Source organism: Corythoichthys intestinalis, chromosome 2 (genome assembly GCF_030265065.1).
Source record: "Corythoichthys intestinalis isolate RoL2023-P3 chromosome 2, ASM3026506v1, whole genome shotgun sequence".
In the NCBI taxonomy this organism is placed as follows: domain Eukaryota; kingdom Metazoa; phylum Chordata; class Actinopteri; order Syngnathiformes; family Syngnathidae; genus Corythoichthys; species Corythoichthys intestinalis.
In genome coordinates this window covers 14,151,231-14,168,487 of record NC_080396.1, presented here as the reverse complement: position 1 = coordinate 14,168,487, position 17,257 = coordinate 14,151,231, and the positions used below count along the sequence as shown (strand labels likewise).

General features: G+C 37.5%; 1 protein-coding gene across 2 annotated transcripts in view; it reads left to right on the top strand.

Annotated features, from left to right (window-relative positions):
• Positions 1–2,726: 2,726 nt before the first annotated feature.
• Positions 2,727–17,257, top strand: part of rbbp8l (retinoblastoma binding protein 8-like) — a 41,156-nt gene continuing 26,625 nt past the window's right edge. For both annotated transcript variants that reach the window (XM_057857550.1, XM_057857540.1), the window contains exons 1-2: positions 2,727–2,835; positions 15,197–15,292. In XM_057857550.1, coding sequence (XP_057713533.1) covers positions 15,208–15,292 — 85 coding nt within the window. In that variant the 5' untranslated portion in view covers positions 2,727–2,835; positions 15,197–15,207. The remainder of the gene's footprint in view (positions 2,836–15,196; positions 15,293–17,257) is intronic.

Sequence of the window (17,257 nt, the reverse complement as noted above, 5' to 3'; positions counted from 1 at the left end):
AACAGAATGTTAATAATGGTAATGCCATCTTGTTGATTTAATCTTATAATAAACAAATACAGTACTTATATACCATATGTTGAATGTATCTATCCATCTGGTGTCTCATCTTTCTATTCCAACAATAATTTACAGAAAAATATGGCATATTTTATAGATGGTTTGAATCGCGATTAATTGCAATTACGATTAATTAATTTTTAAGCTGTAATTAACTCGATTAAAAATTTTAATCCTTTGACACCCCTAATATATATATATGTACATACATACACACACACACATATATATATATATATATATATATATATATATATATATACATGTATGTGTGTGTGTGTGTGTGTATTCACTGTATATATATATATACAAATATATATATACACACACATATATATGTGTGTATATTTTAGTCATTATTTATTTTTATTTTTTTCAAACTGCATTTTTCCATCCAGAGTGAGGGGTCACACTTTAAATATATTAAAGTGACATAGACATCTTTGTGTGAACTTCCAGTAAAATTCAGGTATCTTGAGGCCGGGCTGAGTGTCCTCTTTTTTGGAAATCAAAATATGGTCACCCTACAGTAACTGTCCCTTAGATGTAATCGCAGCTATTTTTCTGAAGGAGGCTGTAGTCAGACCCCTTCTTAAAAAAAAAAAAAAAAAAAAATCTCAACTCCTCTGTGCTGTCCAATTTTAGACCCATCTCCCACTTGTCTTTCCTTTCCAAAGTTTTAGAAAAAGTTGCTTTTATTCAATTGCAAACCTTCTTAGAGACAAACGCCACCCTTGACAAATTCCAATCAGGCTTCAGGTCCAGACACAGCACTGAGTCAGCACTGTTAAAAGTACAGTCCCTGACAAAAGTCTTGTCGCTTATCCATTTTGTAGAAACAATCGCTAATAACTTGACTTTTAATTATTCAATTGGTTTCAGAAATGGCTCATATGAAAGCTAAGACCCTCCCAAATGATGGTGAATGTACAAAAATATATTTGTTTCACTGAAAAAAGATTTATCATTTAATGAAGACATAAAGGTCAAATTTTGGCAAGAAAAAAGTTTTGTCGTCTACAGAAAAGTAGTGTGCAAATTGAACAAAAAATGTACTTCAAATACAAAAATATGTTAAATAACATACGCAAATTAAGTAGTGGTGCTGTGAGATCCAAATGTAATATTTTGAATGACTTCCATGGGCTTGAAGGACTGCATCCATTCGGTTCGGCAAGGTTTCATACAATTTTTTTTCCTCAATGTATTTGAGCTCTCTAGTGGGAAAAAAATGAAATTACAACATGTGATTCAGAAAGTTTCAATTGGCGGCACTGACATCTGATGGTAGTTTGCGGTAATTGCATTCAATTTAATGAAACCTTCACGACAGAACTGAAAACTATTTTAACCCTTAAATACCTGCAACATGAAGCAATTATCAGAGAATGCCAAAATTTGAAAATAAGGTCCTAATGAAACCTTTTTTTTTTTTTTTTTTTCAAATTTGTAAAAAGAAAAGTCAAAATGAATATGTGTAATAAGCACTCTGATATCTATAACACTTGCTTAATCCTGTTTATATATATATATATATATCAGGGCTGTCAAATGATTATAATTTTGAATCGAGTTAATCACAGTTTAAAAATTAATTAATCGTAATTAATCGCAATTCAAACCATCGATAAAATATGCCATATTTTTCTGTAAATTATTATTGGAATGGAAAGATAAGACACAAGACAGATATATACATTCAAAAGACATTCAAATTCAGAATGACTTGTAGTTCTTAAAAGATAAATGTTAGTACAAGTTATAGAAATGTTATATTAAAACCCCTCTAAATGTTTTCGTTTTAATAAAATTTGTAAAATTTTCAATCAAACAATAAACTAGTAGCTCGCCATTGTTGATGTCAATAATTACACAATGCTCATGGTGCTTCAATCCATAAATTCAGTCGCACCAAAGCGCCAGCAGAGGGAGACAAAAAACACAAGTAACAACTGGGCATGACACTGTGCTGTCATTTTCATCTGTTTGAGCGGGGCATGTGCGTTAATTGTGTCAAATATTTTAACGTAATTAATTAAAAATATTAATTACTGCCCTTTGATGCGATTATTTTGACAGCCCTAATATATATATATATATATATATATATATATATATATATATATATATATATATATATATATATATATATATATATATATATATATATATATATATATGAAAGTCAATTACATGCAATGACACTTTTCGGACCCCAGGGGGGGCCTGGCCCCCCTTAAAATCCGCTTATGCTTGAAGGATGTTATGCATCCAAGCTTAAAATAAGAGATGCTGTGGGAGCCAAATCAAATTGTTTGGCAGAAAATCACTTTAGAAATCAAGAAAATTGTGTTATTATGTCAAGATTATTCTTGCTTATTTTTCTTATGTAAAGAATAGTGTGTTATACATGCCTTTGCTTATTAAATATCAACCGGTATATCATGCAACAATAGGAAGGTGCTTTGGCCTGCGCCGGTTTCCCAATAGGTTCCGTCCTACCATCCCCACAGGGCTTTATGAGACCGGTTTGGCCAGTTATATGAGATTTCAGCAGAACTGGAATATCAAGGGAGAACTTGCCCAGGCCTCTGTGTTTGTGTTCCTCAACACAAACCGCTCAGACCGGTTTGCTGGGGTGGGGAGATGAAGGATGGGAGGGTGTAAGACAATCTCGCTTGCCATAATTTCTCAATGTGACCGTATCATTCAGTGCATCTCTGGAGCGTTAGAAGAAATAGAGTGGGAGCCGAGAGACTCGTGCCACTTAATGAGGTGAGTTTTTGGGTGCTGCAGTATCCCTTTAGGGTTACACCTTGCCAAAAGGTGTTTGTAGGACAGGCGACGATATCTGTTCTACTACAGTGGAGAGGGAAAATATTCATGGCCTCTAAAGCATGCACGTTCTTTTGTGTATGTGCATGTAAAGTAGTTTCAGCTCTGGTTTTGAAATTTGCCTAATGTTGTCAGTGATGGGTAGCCAATGATTTCAGTGCAGATAAACAAATCATTTGTTATATACAGTAGTAGTAGCTTTTATTCCACTTTTACAATGAATTATCAGTGAATAAGGGAACGGTACAAAAATTGTATAAAGCTGGGCTAGTATCTACACAATATTTCACACAATTTGTATAAAATGTTGTAATGTGTTGGATATAGTCCGGCTCTAGTGCAGTGTATGAGCGTGTGTGTTAGTTCATCAGAAGGAGACAGGTCTTTTCTTGCAATACGGATATAAGCCTTTTCTTGGCATATCCCGACTTGTTGAGGAGAGATTGCGAAGCTCAGTGAACTAAATTGAAACAAATACTTAAATCTTGCATTTATAGCTTGCAAATGATTAACATGACTACATTCGCTCTGAGCAAGTGTATGTCCTGATTAAAGTGTTCTTGCTCATTTAAAAAAAAAAAAGAAGAAAAAAAACATGAATCTATTCTGGCAGTCTAAATCTTGATGCAATCTAAATGTGGTGACAAAAAAATTGTATATACCGTATTTTTCGGACTATAAGTCGCACCTGAGTATAGGTCGCACCAGCCATAAAATGCCCAACGAAGAGGAAAAAAATATATATAAGTCGCACCGGAGTATAAGTCGCAATTTGGGGGGAAATTTACTTGATAAAATCCAACACATAGAAAAGATATGTTATCTTGAAAGGCAATTTAAAATAAAAATACAATAGTGAACAACATGCTGAATAAGTGTACAGTATGATAATGTTACATGACGCATGAACAACGAAATGCGAACGTGGCCGGTATGTTAATGTAACATAGTTTTTAAGAGTTATTCAGATAAATATAGCATAAAGAACATGCTTACAAGCTTACCAAACCATAGTGTTGGTCAATGACCTGAAAGGAGCTGAGACCACCGTTTCCAAGGTTACTGTTGGTAATACACTAGAAATTATGGTTTGAAATCATGAATGGCACGGAAGGTTCCCCTGCTTAAACCAGCACATGTCAAGGCCTATTTTAAGTTTGCCTATGACCATTTGGATGATGCAGAGGAGTCATGAGAGCATGTTTTGTGGTCAGATCAGAATAAAATAGAACTTTTTGGTCATAATTCCACTGTGTTTTGAGGAAGAAGATGACTTTCAAGAACACCATCCCTACTGTGAAGCATGGGGATGGTAGCATAATACTTTTGGGGGTGTTTTTCTGTGTATAGGACAGGACGAGTGCACTGCATTAAAGAGAGAATAACTACCCAGATAGCAAAATATAACTGGAGTGGACATGGGCCAGATGTACTGCAAATTCTGGCCCAACTTCCTGAAACGGATCCGCCCCAGTGTCTTTTTGAACAATGGCCCAAACTCAGCAAGGAGTCACTTGCCGGATCAGCAGCCAGTTTGGGGCCAGAACTGGTCCAAAATAGCAGACACGACATTAATGTATGGCCTGGATATGGCACAAATGTTACCCATTCTTGGCCAGATTTGTATCAAAAGCGTTTTCAGTATTAAATTTGGGTCCATTTTTTTCAATGTATCATACTGTTATGTGTTTATATTGCAAATTAAATCATTCAATTATAAGCAATAATGACAACACTTTTTCATGCCATTTATTAATGCTAACATATTAATGTAACATACAACAAACCAATACAACATTGTTTCTTCACCAAATATTATAATTGGACAAGCAACTCTACATTAAAGATGACCCATTTTTAGACTGTAAACAACACATTGTATAAGACGGTACACAAGAAAGCCCGCCTGTCTCATCAGACCATAGGACATGGTTCCAGTAATCCATGTGCTTTGTTGACATGTCTTCAGCAAACTGTTTGCGGGCTTTCTTGTGTACAGTCTTCAGAAGAGGCTTCCTCCTGGGGTGACAGCCATGCATACCAATTTGATGTAGAGTGTGGCGTATGGTCTGAGCACTAACAGGCTGACCCCCCCCCCACCCCTTCAATCTCAGCCGCAATACTGACAGCACTCCTGTAACGTGTCACATGACATTTTGGAGGGAAAATGACAAGCAGTACTCAATTTGGACATTCAGGGATGGACATAGTTTCTAAGGGATGTACTCACTTGTGTTGCCAGGGGTTTGGATATTAATGGCTACAGTGCCCTCCAAAATTATTGGCACCCCTGAAAAAGATGTGTTTTCTAGCTTCTAATAAATATATATTTTTTTCAAATAATAAGGGACCTTAATGGAAAAAAAGAAAAATCCAACCTTCAATACTAGTGCATTCATTTCGTAGGGAAAAAGTCCCACATAAAGAAAAAAAATATTTGACATCAAATAATGTGTGTTACAATTATTAGCACCCCTGGTGTTAATATTTTGTACAACCCCCTTTTGCCAACAAAACAAGGTCTGGGGACTGAGATGGCCATGGGAGGAGCTTGATTTTGTGTCTGGTGAACCATTTCTGTGTAGATTTGGCTATATGTTTACGGTCATTGTCTTGCTGAAAGACCCAGTGACGACCCATCTTCAGCTTTCGGGCAGAGGGCAACAGATTTTGATTTAAAATGTCCTGGTATTTCAAAGCATTCATGATGCCATGCACCCTAACGAGGTTCCCAGGGCCTTTGGAAGCGAAACAGCCCCACAGCATCACTGACCCACCCCCATACTTCACAGTGGGTATGAGGTGCTTTTCAGCATGCGCATCTTCCGTGGCACGCCAGACCCACTTAGAGTGTTTGTTGCCAAAAAGCTCAATCTTGGTCTCACACAAAAATACACACGGTCCCAGTTGAAGCCTGGGACCTTGTGCTTTGGTCAAATGAGACTGGCTAGGCCACTCCAGGACCTTCAAATGCTTCTTATGAAGTCACTCCTTCGTTGCCCTGGCTGTGTGTTTGGGATCGTTGTCATGCTGAAAGACCCAGCCACGTCTCATCTTCAATGCCCTTGCTGATGGAAGGAGATTTTCACTCAAAATCTCTCGATACATGGCCCCATTCATTCTTTCCTTTACACAGATCAGTCGTCCTGGTCCCTTTGCAGAAAAACAGCCCCAAAGCATGATGTTTCCACCCTTATTCTTCACAGTGGGTATGGTGCAATTCAGTATTCTTTTTCCTCCAAACAAGAGAACCTGTGTTTCAACCAAAAAGTTCTATTTTGGTTTCATCTGACCATAACACATTCTACCAGTCCTCTTTTGGATCATCCAAATGCTCTCTAGCGAACCGCAGACGGGCCTGGACGTGTACTTTCTTCAGCAGGGGGACACGTCTGGCAGTGCAGGATTTCAGTCCCTGGCGGCGCATTGTGTTACTGATAGTAGCCTTTGTTACTGTGGTCGCAGCTCTCTGTGGGTCATTCACTAGGTCCCCCCGTGTGGTTCTGGGATTTTTGCTCCCCGTTCTTGTTATCATTTTGACGCCACGCGGTGAGGAGGGAGTTGAAAGTCCGTGTTGCCCAACGACAGCCCCAAAACATCACTGCTCTAGAGGAGATCTGCATGGAGGAATGGGCCAAAATACCAGCAACAGTGTGTGAAAAGCTTGTGAAGAGTTACAGAAAACGTTTGGCCTCCGTTATTGCAAACAAAGGGTACTAAAAAAGTATTGAGATGAACTTTTGGTATAGACCCAATACTTATTTTCCACCATGATTTGCAAATAAATTCTTTAAAAATCAAACAATGTGATTTTCTGTGGTTTTTTTCCACATTCTGTCCTTCATGGTTGAGGTTTACCCATGTTGACAATTACAGGCCTCTCTAATATTTTCAAGTGGGAGAACTTGCACAATTAGTGGTTGACTAAATACTTATTTGCCCCACTGTATATATTCCTCCAAATTTGAATGAAAAATTCTAAGATATGCACATTGGGCCAGTCTTGGTTTATCGGTCTGATGATGATGCAAGAATAAAGATAAAAACATCCATTTTGGCTTGTTTAGAAGCATGCTGTCTCAATGAGAAGAAATTTGAAAGGAAATTCACTTACGTTTTAGCTTGCTAGCTTCGATATATCGATTTTGAATTTGGAAGAAAAAGGGTTCAGTTAATGCACGTGTGAAACTCATGGGGTACAGTACGTTTAGCAAGGTTAAGAACCACTGAACTAAATTGATTGTAGGTAATAATTTTATTTTATTATTATTTTTTTTTTGTGCCCTTTGGCAACTGAGCAGTCGATGGTGTACCAAAGCGCTTGCTAAAAATTCTGTTATGAAAGGGGTGAATGGATGTTTTTATTGTGATTTTTACATGTTAATAGCTAATAGTGTTTATTTACATGTACAGTATATCTATTGTGTCTCTTCAACACTATTTTGACCAAACTGTCAGATAAAATAAATCCAGTCATAATACTTTATATTATAAATAACGTGATTCTAAATGATATTGCAAAAGAAGCTTCAGTTTAAATGACCCCACAACAAAACTTCCCGAAATTGGTGGAAGTAATACAGAACGCATGTTGTAATCTTATTTCAAAACTGTCTCGCTATGGCAGAGGTCAATGTTCTGTTACAATCACTTCTATTCAACAAATGCACAGTACGTAAGTGTACAATGAGGATTTTATATGTGCCAAGAGGGGGGGCTCCCATGTATTCTTCTTCCCAAACATGAACACACACATACAGACACAACCACAAAGAAATTCATTATGTTCAGCTGACACATGCACATTCAAAGGTGGAAAAAAGTTTTGTGTACTTGACACACCAAGTTGAAGCTCACTTCCCCAGCCTGGTAGGACCGGCCCAGCTAGTTGTAATCATCGTCAATATGACAACCAAATTTGACAACCAAAATGTGTACATGCATGCAGAGTGTATGAGAACTTCCTAGAACTCATTTGGTCATTTAACAATAGGGGACATAGAAGCCTTGGAAAGAATAAGAAATATTCAAATCATTCGTTAATTCTCTACTTGTCATCCCGATGTATGTCACTGGCTACATTTACTGTACATGCAAACAATATTTGGCTTAAGGTCAATACTGTTTTTTTCTTGTTGTTTTTTTAAGAGATTTTGAATAATCAGTTCATCTGCGAGCGTACAAGGTTGTAAATCAATCCGCATATTCCTTTTGCACAACAGCAAAAGTGATGACGGAAATAACAAACAAATAATCATTTCTGCATTCCGGTGAACCCTGCATAATTTTCTTTCATCTTCTTGTAAATTTCCTGGTATTTTAGCCTTAATTTTCAAGTCTTTCACTACACTTATGAAGTCATGAGTTTTTTCTTCATTCCAAAAGCGTTTTGCACGTTTTTTCACCATGTAAAATGCAAATTCGGACAATAAGCCGCTACGTTTTTCCTTCATTTTGAATCCTGCAGCTTATAGTCCAGTGTGGCTTATTTATTGATTTATTTGGGTTAATAGGTAACACTTTATTTGACAGCGTCGCCATAAGACCGTCAGAATTATGACTTGACACTATCATGGGCATTACTAAATGCTTTTGACAGATGTCATTAAGTGTCATCCGGCAAAATATGTTATTAACTCAATTTCTGTCCAGCTTGGATCTTTTATATCCATTCAAAAGAAAGATAATTTGCCGGATAAAACTAAATGATATCTGTTATAAGCATTTATAAATGCTCATGATGGTGTTATGTCATAATTATGACTGTCTAATGACAGTATTATGGTGTCACTGTCAAATAAAGTGTTACCAACTACCATAAAAAGCAATTAATGAAACAACTGGAACAGTAACTGAAGAAATAATTAGCGCACACACATGAATTTTGATTGCTATTTAACATCTGGGTAACACAATGAACCACCATGAAGCTTTGAACAAATTGGCTGCAATACTTCATTGCTTCAAGAAGCTTCATTTGGCCATCACTGCTCCCTTGGGGAGACTGTCAACCTCTGCTGCCAACTGCTGTCAACACTGTTGTTGTCCAGCATGCCTCCTAGCATGTATTGCAGCGCTACAGATGTTGGTAACACTTTACAATGAGGGTCCCTTAATTAACATTAGTTAATGCACTTTTAGACAATAACCAATGTTGAAGTAACATGACAATAATTCATGTAATACCTTATCTAACCTTTATTAATATATTAATTTACATGAGTTAATGCATTAGTTAATGCATTTTGAGACAATAAATAATGTTTAAGTAACATTACAATAATTCATATAATCCCTTATTTAACATTTAGTGATATATTAATTAACATTAGTTAATGCATTAGTTAATGCATAACTAGACAGTAACTAATATTTTGGTAAAATAAAAAATTCAATAGGCCTATTTTGGGTTAGGGTTTAGGGTTTGTTAACCTAAGCATTTATAATTTCTTAGTTAAGGGACACATGTGCGACACTTTACAATGAGGGTCTAAAAAACATTCAGTAATGGTTAGTTAAGGTTAAGTAATACTTATGAGGTATGCTCACGTGAAATAATACCATACTTAAGGTTCGGTTATAATTAGGGTTGTTCCGATCATGTTTTTTTGCTCCCGATCCGATCCCGTTCGTTTTAGTTTGAGTATCTGCCGATCCCAATATTTCCCGATCTGATTTCTTTTTTTTTTTTGCTCCTGATTAAATTCCAATCATTCCCGATTTTTCCCGATCATATACATTTTGGCAATGCATTCAGAAAAAATGAATAAAACTCGGACGAATATATACATTCAACATACAATACATAAGTACTGTATTTGTTTATTATGACGATAAATCCTCAAGATGGCATTTACATTATTAACATTCTTTCTGTGAGGGGGATCCACGGATAGAAAGACTTATGACTTTGTATATTGTGACTAAATATTGCCATCTAGTGTATTTGTTGAGCTTTCAGTAAATGATACTGTAGCCATGGCCAAATGCATGATGGGAAGTGGAACCATGACTGTGCGTCGTGCTACCAATTCATATATCTTCTCTGCGTTGGCAAATAACATAAGGTGTTGAGAAAAAGATCTAGTGCTACCTTGCTTCCCCACATTGCTTCCCATGATATTTCTTATCGTAGGGAGAGGGATTGTAAGGCTTTAGCCAATTAAAAAAGGCTCCAAAGGCTTCCAAATTTCACTCTACTCATTTTACGCTGCTTTTTATCTCTCTATATAGGTAAAACGGCACCATTACAGATTGAGCGCGACAATGCGCGAGTGGGTCGTGCAACGTATGCATTAATTGCTTTAAATATTTTGACGTGATACATTCATAAAAAAAATAATTACTGCCATTATTGGGATAAATTTGATAACCCTACCTTAAGCCTAAACTAAACACTCTGGGTGAGTGTAAGATATTATGTCTGTAACGTTAAATACAATTAGAAAACGATTTAATTAAAAAAAATATATATATATATATATATATAAATATATTAAAAAAGGCAAGGCCCTTATTTTTTTGCCGATTCCGATACTTTGAAAATGACGTGATCGGACCCGATCAATTGGGATGCCGCTCGATAGGGACATCTCTAGTTATAATACATTTATATAACACATTACTTAACATTAATTCACATATACATTAGTGCATTAATAAATAGTTATTAATGTGTACTGGTACTAGTGAGTGATTGCTGTTTTAAAATGAGAAACATTGCTCTGTGAGTCCTAACCTATACTTAACCTTTATTAACCATTTTTGGACCCTTATTGAAAAGTGTAGCACATGTGACCCTTAACTAAGAAATTATAAATGCTTAAGTTAACAAACCATAAACCCTAACCCTATATAGGCTTATATTTTTTTTAAATTTTATCAAACCATTAGTTCCTGTCTGGTTATGCATTAACTAATGCATTAACTCATGTTAATTAATATATTCATAAATGTTATATAAGCAATTATATTAATTATTGCAGTGTTACTTAAACATTAGTTATTGTCTAAAAATGCATTAAATAATTTTAATTAAGGGACCCTTATTGTAAAGTGTTACCAACATATGTAGCGCTGCAATACATGCTAGGAGGCATGCTGGACAACAACAGTGTTGACAGCAGTTGGCAGCAGAGGTTGATAGTCTCCCCCAAGGGAGCAGTGATGGCCAAATGAAGCTTCTTGAAGCAATGAAGTATTGAAGCCAATTGGTTCAAAGCCTCATGGTGGTTCATTTGGTCTTATGACAGTCGTATGATGCCGCTGTCAAATAAAGTGTTATCGGTTATTATCTTTCAGTGTAAATATCCCCTAATACAGTGAGGACAGCTGCGGCTTATAGTACAGTGCGGCTTATCTATGAACAAATGTGGGTTTTCGTGTCAAATGTGGTGGGTCGCGGCTTAAAGGTGCGCCTTATGGTGCGAAAATTACAGTATTTCCTGTACCCAAAAGACCTACATTCCTTGTCAATGGACAATGCACAAAAGCTCTTTATTCTGTTTACATGGCCAAATATTCAATTGAGAAAAGGGTTAAAGTCTGGGGGTGTAATTGGGATTATAAACATTGCAATTGACGTTTATTTAAAAGAAATAATAACACCTACAATAGTTAAAAAAAATAAATAAATAAAATGGCATTGCAAAGATGGTTGCTCAAAGAATCTAAGCTTGTGTATTTCTTAGACCTCTGATAATGGAGGAGATATCATACATACTTATATTACACACGGCTACATATAACTGACAAATATTCTGATGTTTGTGCATGCTACACAATACAACAAGCAGGCACGCTTGGTGATTAACACTGATAGACTCAAACATAAACACTGCAAATGTATAACATATTATTTTTCTTAAATCTAGTCAAATAATTTTCTCCATTCTGTCTTGAGTGTTAAAGAGTAGTTAACAGATTAATGTGTCAGATTATTCCACCTACTTAAAGTTAATATTACTGTTTGCTCTTATTAAGCCCATACACATAAAATCAAGAAAAAAATGCTTTCAAATATTGGTTTGAACAATACCTATTCTTGAATTAAGAACAATTCTGACAAACAAACTTTTTATAAGATTAAATATACTAATTTATTTCTTAAAATAAATCTATTAAACTTATTTTCAGCTAGCTTGAAGCACCGGCAGATAATTTAACTTATTTCTAGTTGATTGACACTGAAAACAAAGGAATTTAACTAGTTTTAAGGAGGTGTGTTTTTGCAGTGTAGAAGCAGAAAAAATAGGCACACACTCTTTAACATTACTGTACAAACTGTGGCTGTCATTCTTTTTTTTTTTCACTCTGGGACACAGAGACACACAGACAAAGCCTGTTTCACCTTTAAAAAAGCATTTTTTAGCCCGTTTCCTGCTCTCTAAACGGTATTTCTCATATGCATCCACCGTGGAACAGTTGGGTAGAAAATATGTCAGTCTTTCGAGGATTTTACATGGGATTATTCTGTGCGCATAGCAGCTAGTGACGGGATCTGCCGTTCACTTGAGTAAACTAATCCATTCCGGTTCGTTCAGTAAAAAGATTCGTTCAAACAAATCGTTCAACGAATCGTTCGCCCCCCTCATCTCCCTCCCCGCCCAAACGAATCGTTCGGTTACTGAACGGGAAGTGACGTTGCCGAACGAATCACCAAAGACCGCTTCGCAGTATAGCTGAACGGGAAGTGACATTGCTTGGTCCCTCCCTCTCTTGCACACAGGCTCCTCTTGACCGCTCGTCGTAGTTTCAGAAATGAGTGACAGGCGGTATCATTCTGCTTTCACAGACAGCCTCGTCTCCCTCCCGCTGCTGCAAAAGCGAGGGAGAACTTCCGCGTCGTCTGTCCTAGTTCTATGGGCTCAAAGTCATGGCTCGTGCTTGCATTTCGATTTAGGACACGGTTAAACATTTTCCTTTTGTGGGGGGAGTGGGGGTTTGGGGTCGGGGGCGCACGGACTTTCTTTAGCATGTTCTTGATCACATATACAATGCTGCTGCTACCAGCCAACGCAGCATGCTTGCTGTCACGAAAATAAAAATAAATCGAAAGTTTAATTTCTAAATATGGAACGACCAACACCTCATATTTACCTCTCGCTCTGTTGTATTTTTGTTTTTATGCTCATCACTATCATTTTTGGTCACTATTGTTAAAACTAAAGTATAAATAGCTAGTTGTAAAATGTGCTGCTCTGAAATAAAAACAATACTACATTTTGATATTTGACAGTTTAATTGCTAATCAGTATTAAGATGATCAAATTTAATTTTTGCACTGGTATAAATAAAATAACCGGGTCAGCTCCCCTGTCATCCCCGCATCTCAGATCGTCAAATGCTGACGAGAAATAATTGTTTGCTCTTTACGATATCGCCTTTCTACTCTCGTTAGTCTGTTAAGAAAAATGTAGACATATTGCGACATCTCCCGTGTCCACGTGCGTTGTTTTTGGGCGCTTGAGTAGCACATGATGGACGGATTGACATAATTTGTCAAACCAATCATCACCCGACACGCTCTGACACGAAAAAAACATAAAACACTCGGAAAAAATTGACATGTATATACAGTTTCATTGCAAATCAGTATTATGGTGATCGTATTGAATTTTTGCACTGGTATTAATAAATAAAATCATCCGGTCAGCTCCCCTGTCGTCCCCGCATCTCAGATCGTCAAATACTGACGAGAAATAATTGTTTGCTCTTTACGATGTCGCCTTTCTACTCTTATTAGTCTGTTAAGAAAAATGTAGACATATTGCGACATCTCTCGTGTCCGCGTGCGTTGTTTTTGGGCGCTTGAGTAGCACATGATGGACGGATTGACATAATTTGTCAAACCAACCAACACCCGACACGCTCTGACACGAAAAAAAAATAAAACACTCGAAAAAAATGACATGTATATACAGTTTCATTGCAAATCAGTTTTATGGTGATCATACTAAATATTCTTTTTTTTCTGTGCACATATGAGGTAAATATCGCTGCCATGAAGCCTCCATATAGTGACAGTTCTCTGCCCCCTTCACTGCCGTCACACGACCGCCGCTCAGTTTTTGCTTGCCTCGTAGCTACCCGTGTTTTAAATTACTGTAAATTTGATAGTATGTCGTCATAGGTAGACCCGAGTCTTTTGAGAAAAGTAGTACACTAAACCATGCTCGCTAGATTTGTGTGGGGTTTTTGTGTGTTTGAGCAGCATTTGATTGGCTCGATGTTGTGCACATATGAGGTAAATATCGCTGCCATGAAGCCTCCATATAGTGACAGTTCTCTGCCCCCTTCACTGCCGTCACGCGACTGCAGCTCAGCTTTTGCTTGCCTCGTAGCTACCCGTGTTTTAAATTACTGTAAATTTGATAATATGTCGTCATAGGTAGTCCCGAGTCTGTTGAGAAAAGTAGTACACTAAACCATGCTCGCTAGATTTGTGTGGTGTTTTTGTCTGTTTGAGCAGCATTTGATAGGCTCCACGTTAACAAATATGTGACAAAGTCATTTCCTTTCATTTTTTGATTCGTTCACCGCATAGTCATTACTGGAAAGTCAAGTTAGCAGCAAGCTAGGTCAGGAACCAGAGGACCGAGTCACTGAAGGGGAAGTGACAAAACTCAGTCTTGCCCCCCTGCCTGCACACTGGCTGCTTATTGGCCACACGTGGAAGTGAGTGACAAACGCCCTGATTCTGTTTCCGCTCCCTCCCCTGCCCGCGATGAGGCTGGCGTCTGATTGGTCGTGTGCGATGTCAGAAGACGCTGCCGCTTGCTCAACGCCCTCCCACGCAGCGGACAAGCACCAACTTCATAGAACGAATCAGTGCAGATGGTGATTAGTTCGGTCTCGTTCACCCAAACAATTCGTTCAAAAAGAACGAATCGTTCGCGACCAATACAACACTAATAGCAGCACAACAATTATAATGAGACCAACCTCTGGAAAACGAAATCATGTTTTTTTTACCAATTTGTTAAACTGGATTCTTTCCGCTACGATGCACACAATATTGGTGTTGTGTTTTCTTTTAATTACTCTAAAGGTCAATCAACTTTGAAATCGATGTATCTTTTTATGTGCATAAGTGTCACACATTTGTAAAAAGAAGTTACCGGAAATCATGTAAAACGCTCTACCTTGACACTGCTCTTTGTTTTGTAGTTGATTAGTTTATTGGCTTATTATCCGCAGAAACACATGATTGAACAAGTATGTCAGAAAATGACAAAATATATTAAAGAAATAACGTGGGAAATTGGTAGCATGTTTTAAATAGATATATTTTTGTCTCCAGTCTCTTGTTGAATGTCAAACCCGAGAGGCTGCATGATGGAGAGCTTCAACGAGCTGCTTCTTAAACTCAAGGAGGTCCATGAGCGGGAGCTTGAGGGTAAGAGGAAATTACCGTATTTTTTGGACTATAAGTCGCACCAGCTAAAATGTGCACTATGAAAAGGAAAAAAAAGTATATAAGTCGCTCCGGAGTATAAGTCGCATTTTAGGGAGAATTTTTTTTTTTGATAGAATCCAGCACTAAGAACAGACCTGTCATCTTGAAAGCCAATTTAAAATACAATAGAGAACAACAGGCGTGTACGGTATGCTAACATTACATGACGCTAGAAGTCAGATCGGGCCTAAAAAATCCGGCCAGCGGATATTAAAACTCGACCTGGCCCGCCGATCAATTATCTTGATTTGCAGGCCCGAGCCCGAAAAAAAACTGACATTTTATGTTTTATTTGTAGGCACGAGCCCGAAAAAAAAAAAAAAAAAAAGAAAGAAATTCTAAGTCTTATTTGTGAGGACTCAGGAGAAGCAGGAAATGCGGGGATGCAATGCGAGGTTGCGTTTTGTGTGATCACATTAGTGACGATGCCTGTGCATACAGTATATACATAATGATAACAAATTAAAGCCTGTCTTTTGTAACAAATTCTCCCAGTTAAACAAGACTACGATGGATATTCAATAAACATTAATATCTTTTATATTTGTGTGTCTGTTCTAACAGGCGAATAGTGGATTTGACATTAATTTTAATCTCCTCGAGTTGGTAGAAAAAAAGTTTTCTCAATGTTTAAATAGTCTACATATTTTTATGATCATTATAAATGCATTTACACAACGAAATAACACTGGAAAAGTTTGTTAAATATATCTCTCGTATGAGACCAAAGCTCCACATTCGTTTACATTCAGCGAAGCCAGCACAGGTTTCTACGGAGCCCCCCGGGTGCCAGGATAGAAAAAATAAAAAATCATAGCTAATCTGTACCCACAGTTTACTAATCTGTGGGTACAGTTTAGTAATCTGTACCCACAGATTACTAAACTGTAGCCACAGATTAGTAAACTGTACCTACAGTTTAGCAATCTGTACCCACAGTTTACTAATCTGTACCCTCAGTTTACTAAACTGTACCCACAGTTTACTAATCTGTACCCACAGATTAGTAAACTGTACCCACAGTTTAGCAATCTGTACCCACAGATTACTAATCTGTACCCTCAGTTTACTAAACTGTACCCTCAGTTTACTAATCTGTACCCACAGATTAGTAAACTGTACCCACAGTTTAGCAATCTGTACCCACAGATTACTAATCTGTACCCTCAGTTTACTAAACTGTACCCTCAGTTTACTAATCTGTACCCACAGATTAGTAAACTGTACCCACAGTTTAGCAATCTGTACCCACAGTTTACTAATCTGTACCCACAGTTTAGCAATGACCCGGAAACGGTAGGACTCCAAACGTCGAGGGACCTGCACCTTCTGCCCTCGGCGAACAAAGGGGTTTTAAAAGGTAACTATTGCACAATTTCTTTGGTAGCCGTCTACATTTTCAGGTGTCATCAATCAATATGGCATGTTGTGTGTTAGTAGCCGCTAATACGGTTACTAAAAATAGGTAACTGACAAATGAACACTACTTGAATTAAGCACGCACGGACACGACAGCAGCACAGAAAATGTGCAAACACAACATGCCATATTGATTGATGACACCTGAAAGACGCCTACCAAAGAAAACGTGCAATAGTTACCTTTTAAAACCCCTTTGTTCGCCGAGGGCAAATGGTGCAGATGGTTTCTCGGTCGGTCCCTCGGCGTTTGGACTCGGAGTCCCCGCCAAACATTGGTGACTACTGTTACCGGGTCATTGCTAAACTGTGGGTACAGATTGCTAAACTGTGGGTACAGTTTAGTAAACTGTGGGTACAGATTAGTAATCTGTGGGTACAGATTGCTAAACTGTGGGTACAGTTTACTAATCTGTGGGTACAGATTAGTAAACTGTGGGTACAGTTTAGTAAACTGTGGGTACAGATTAGTAATCTGTGGGTACAG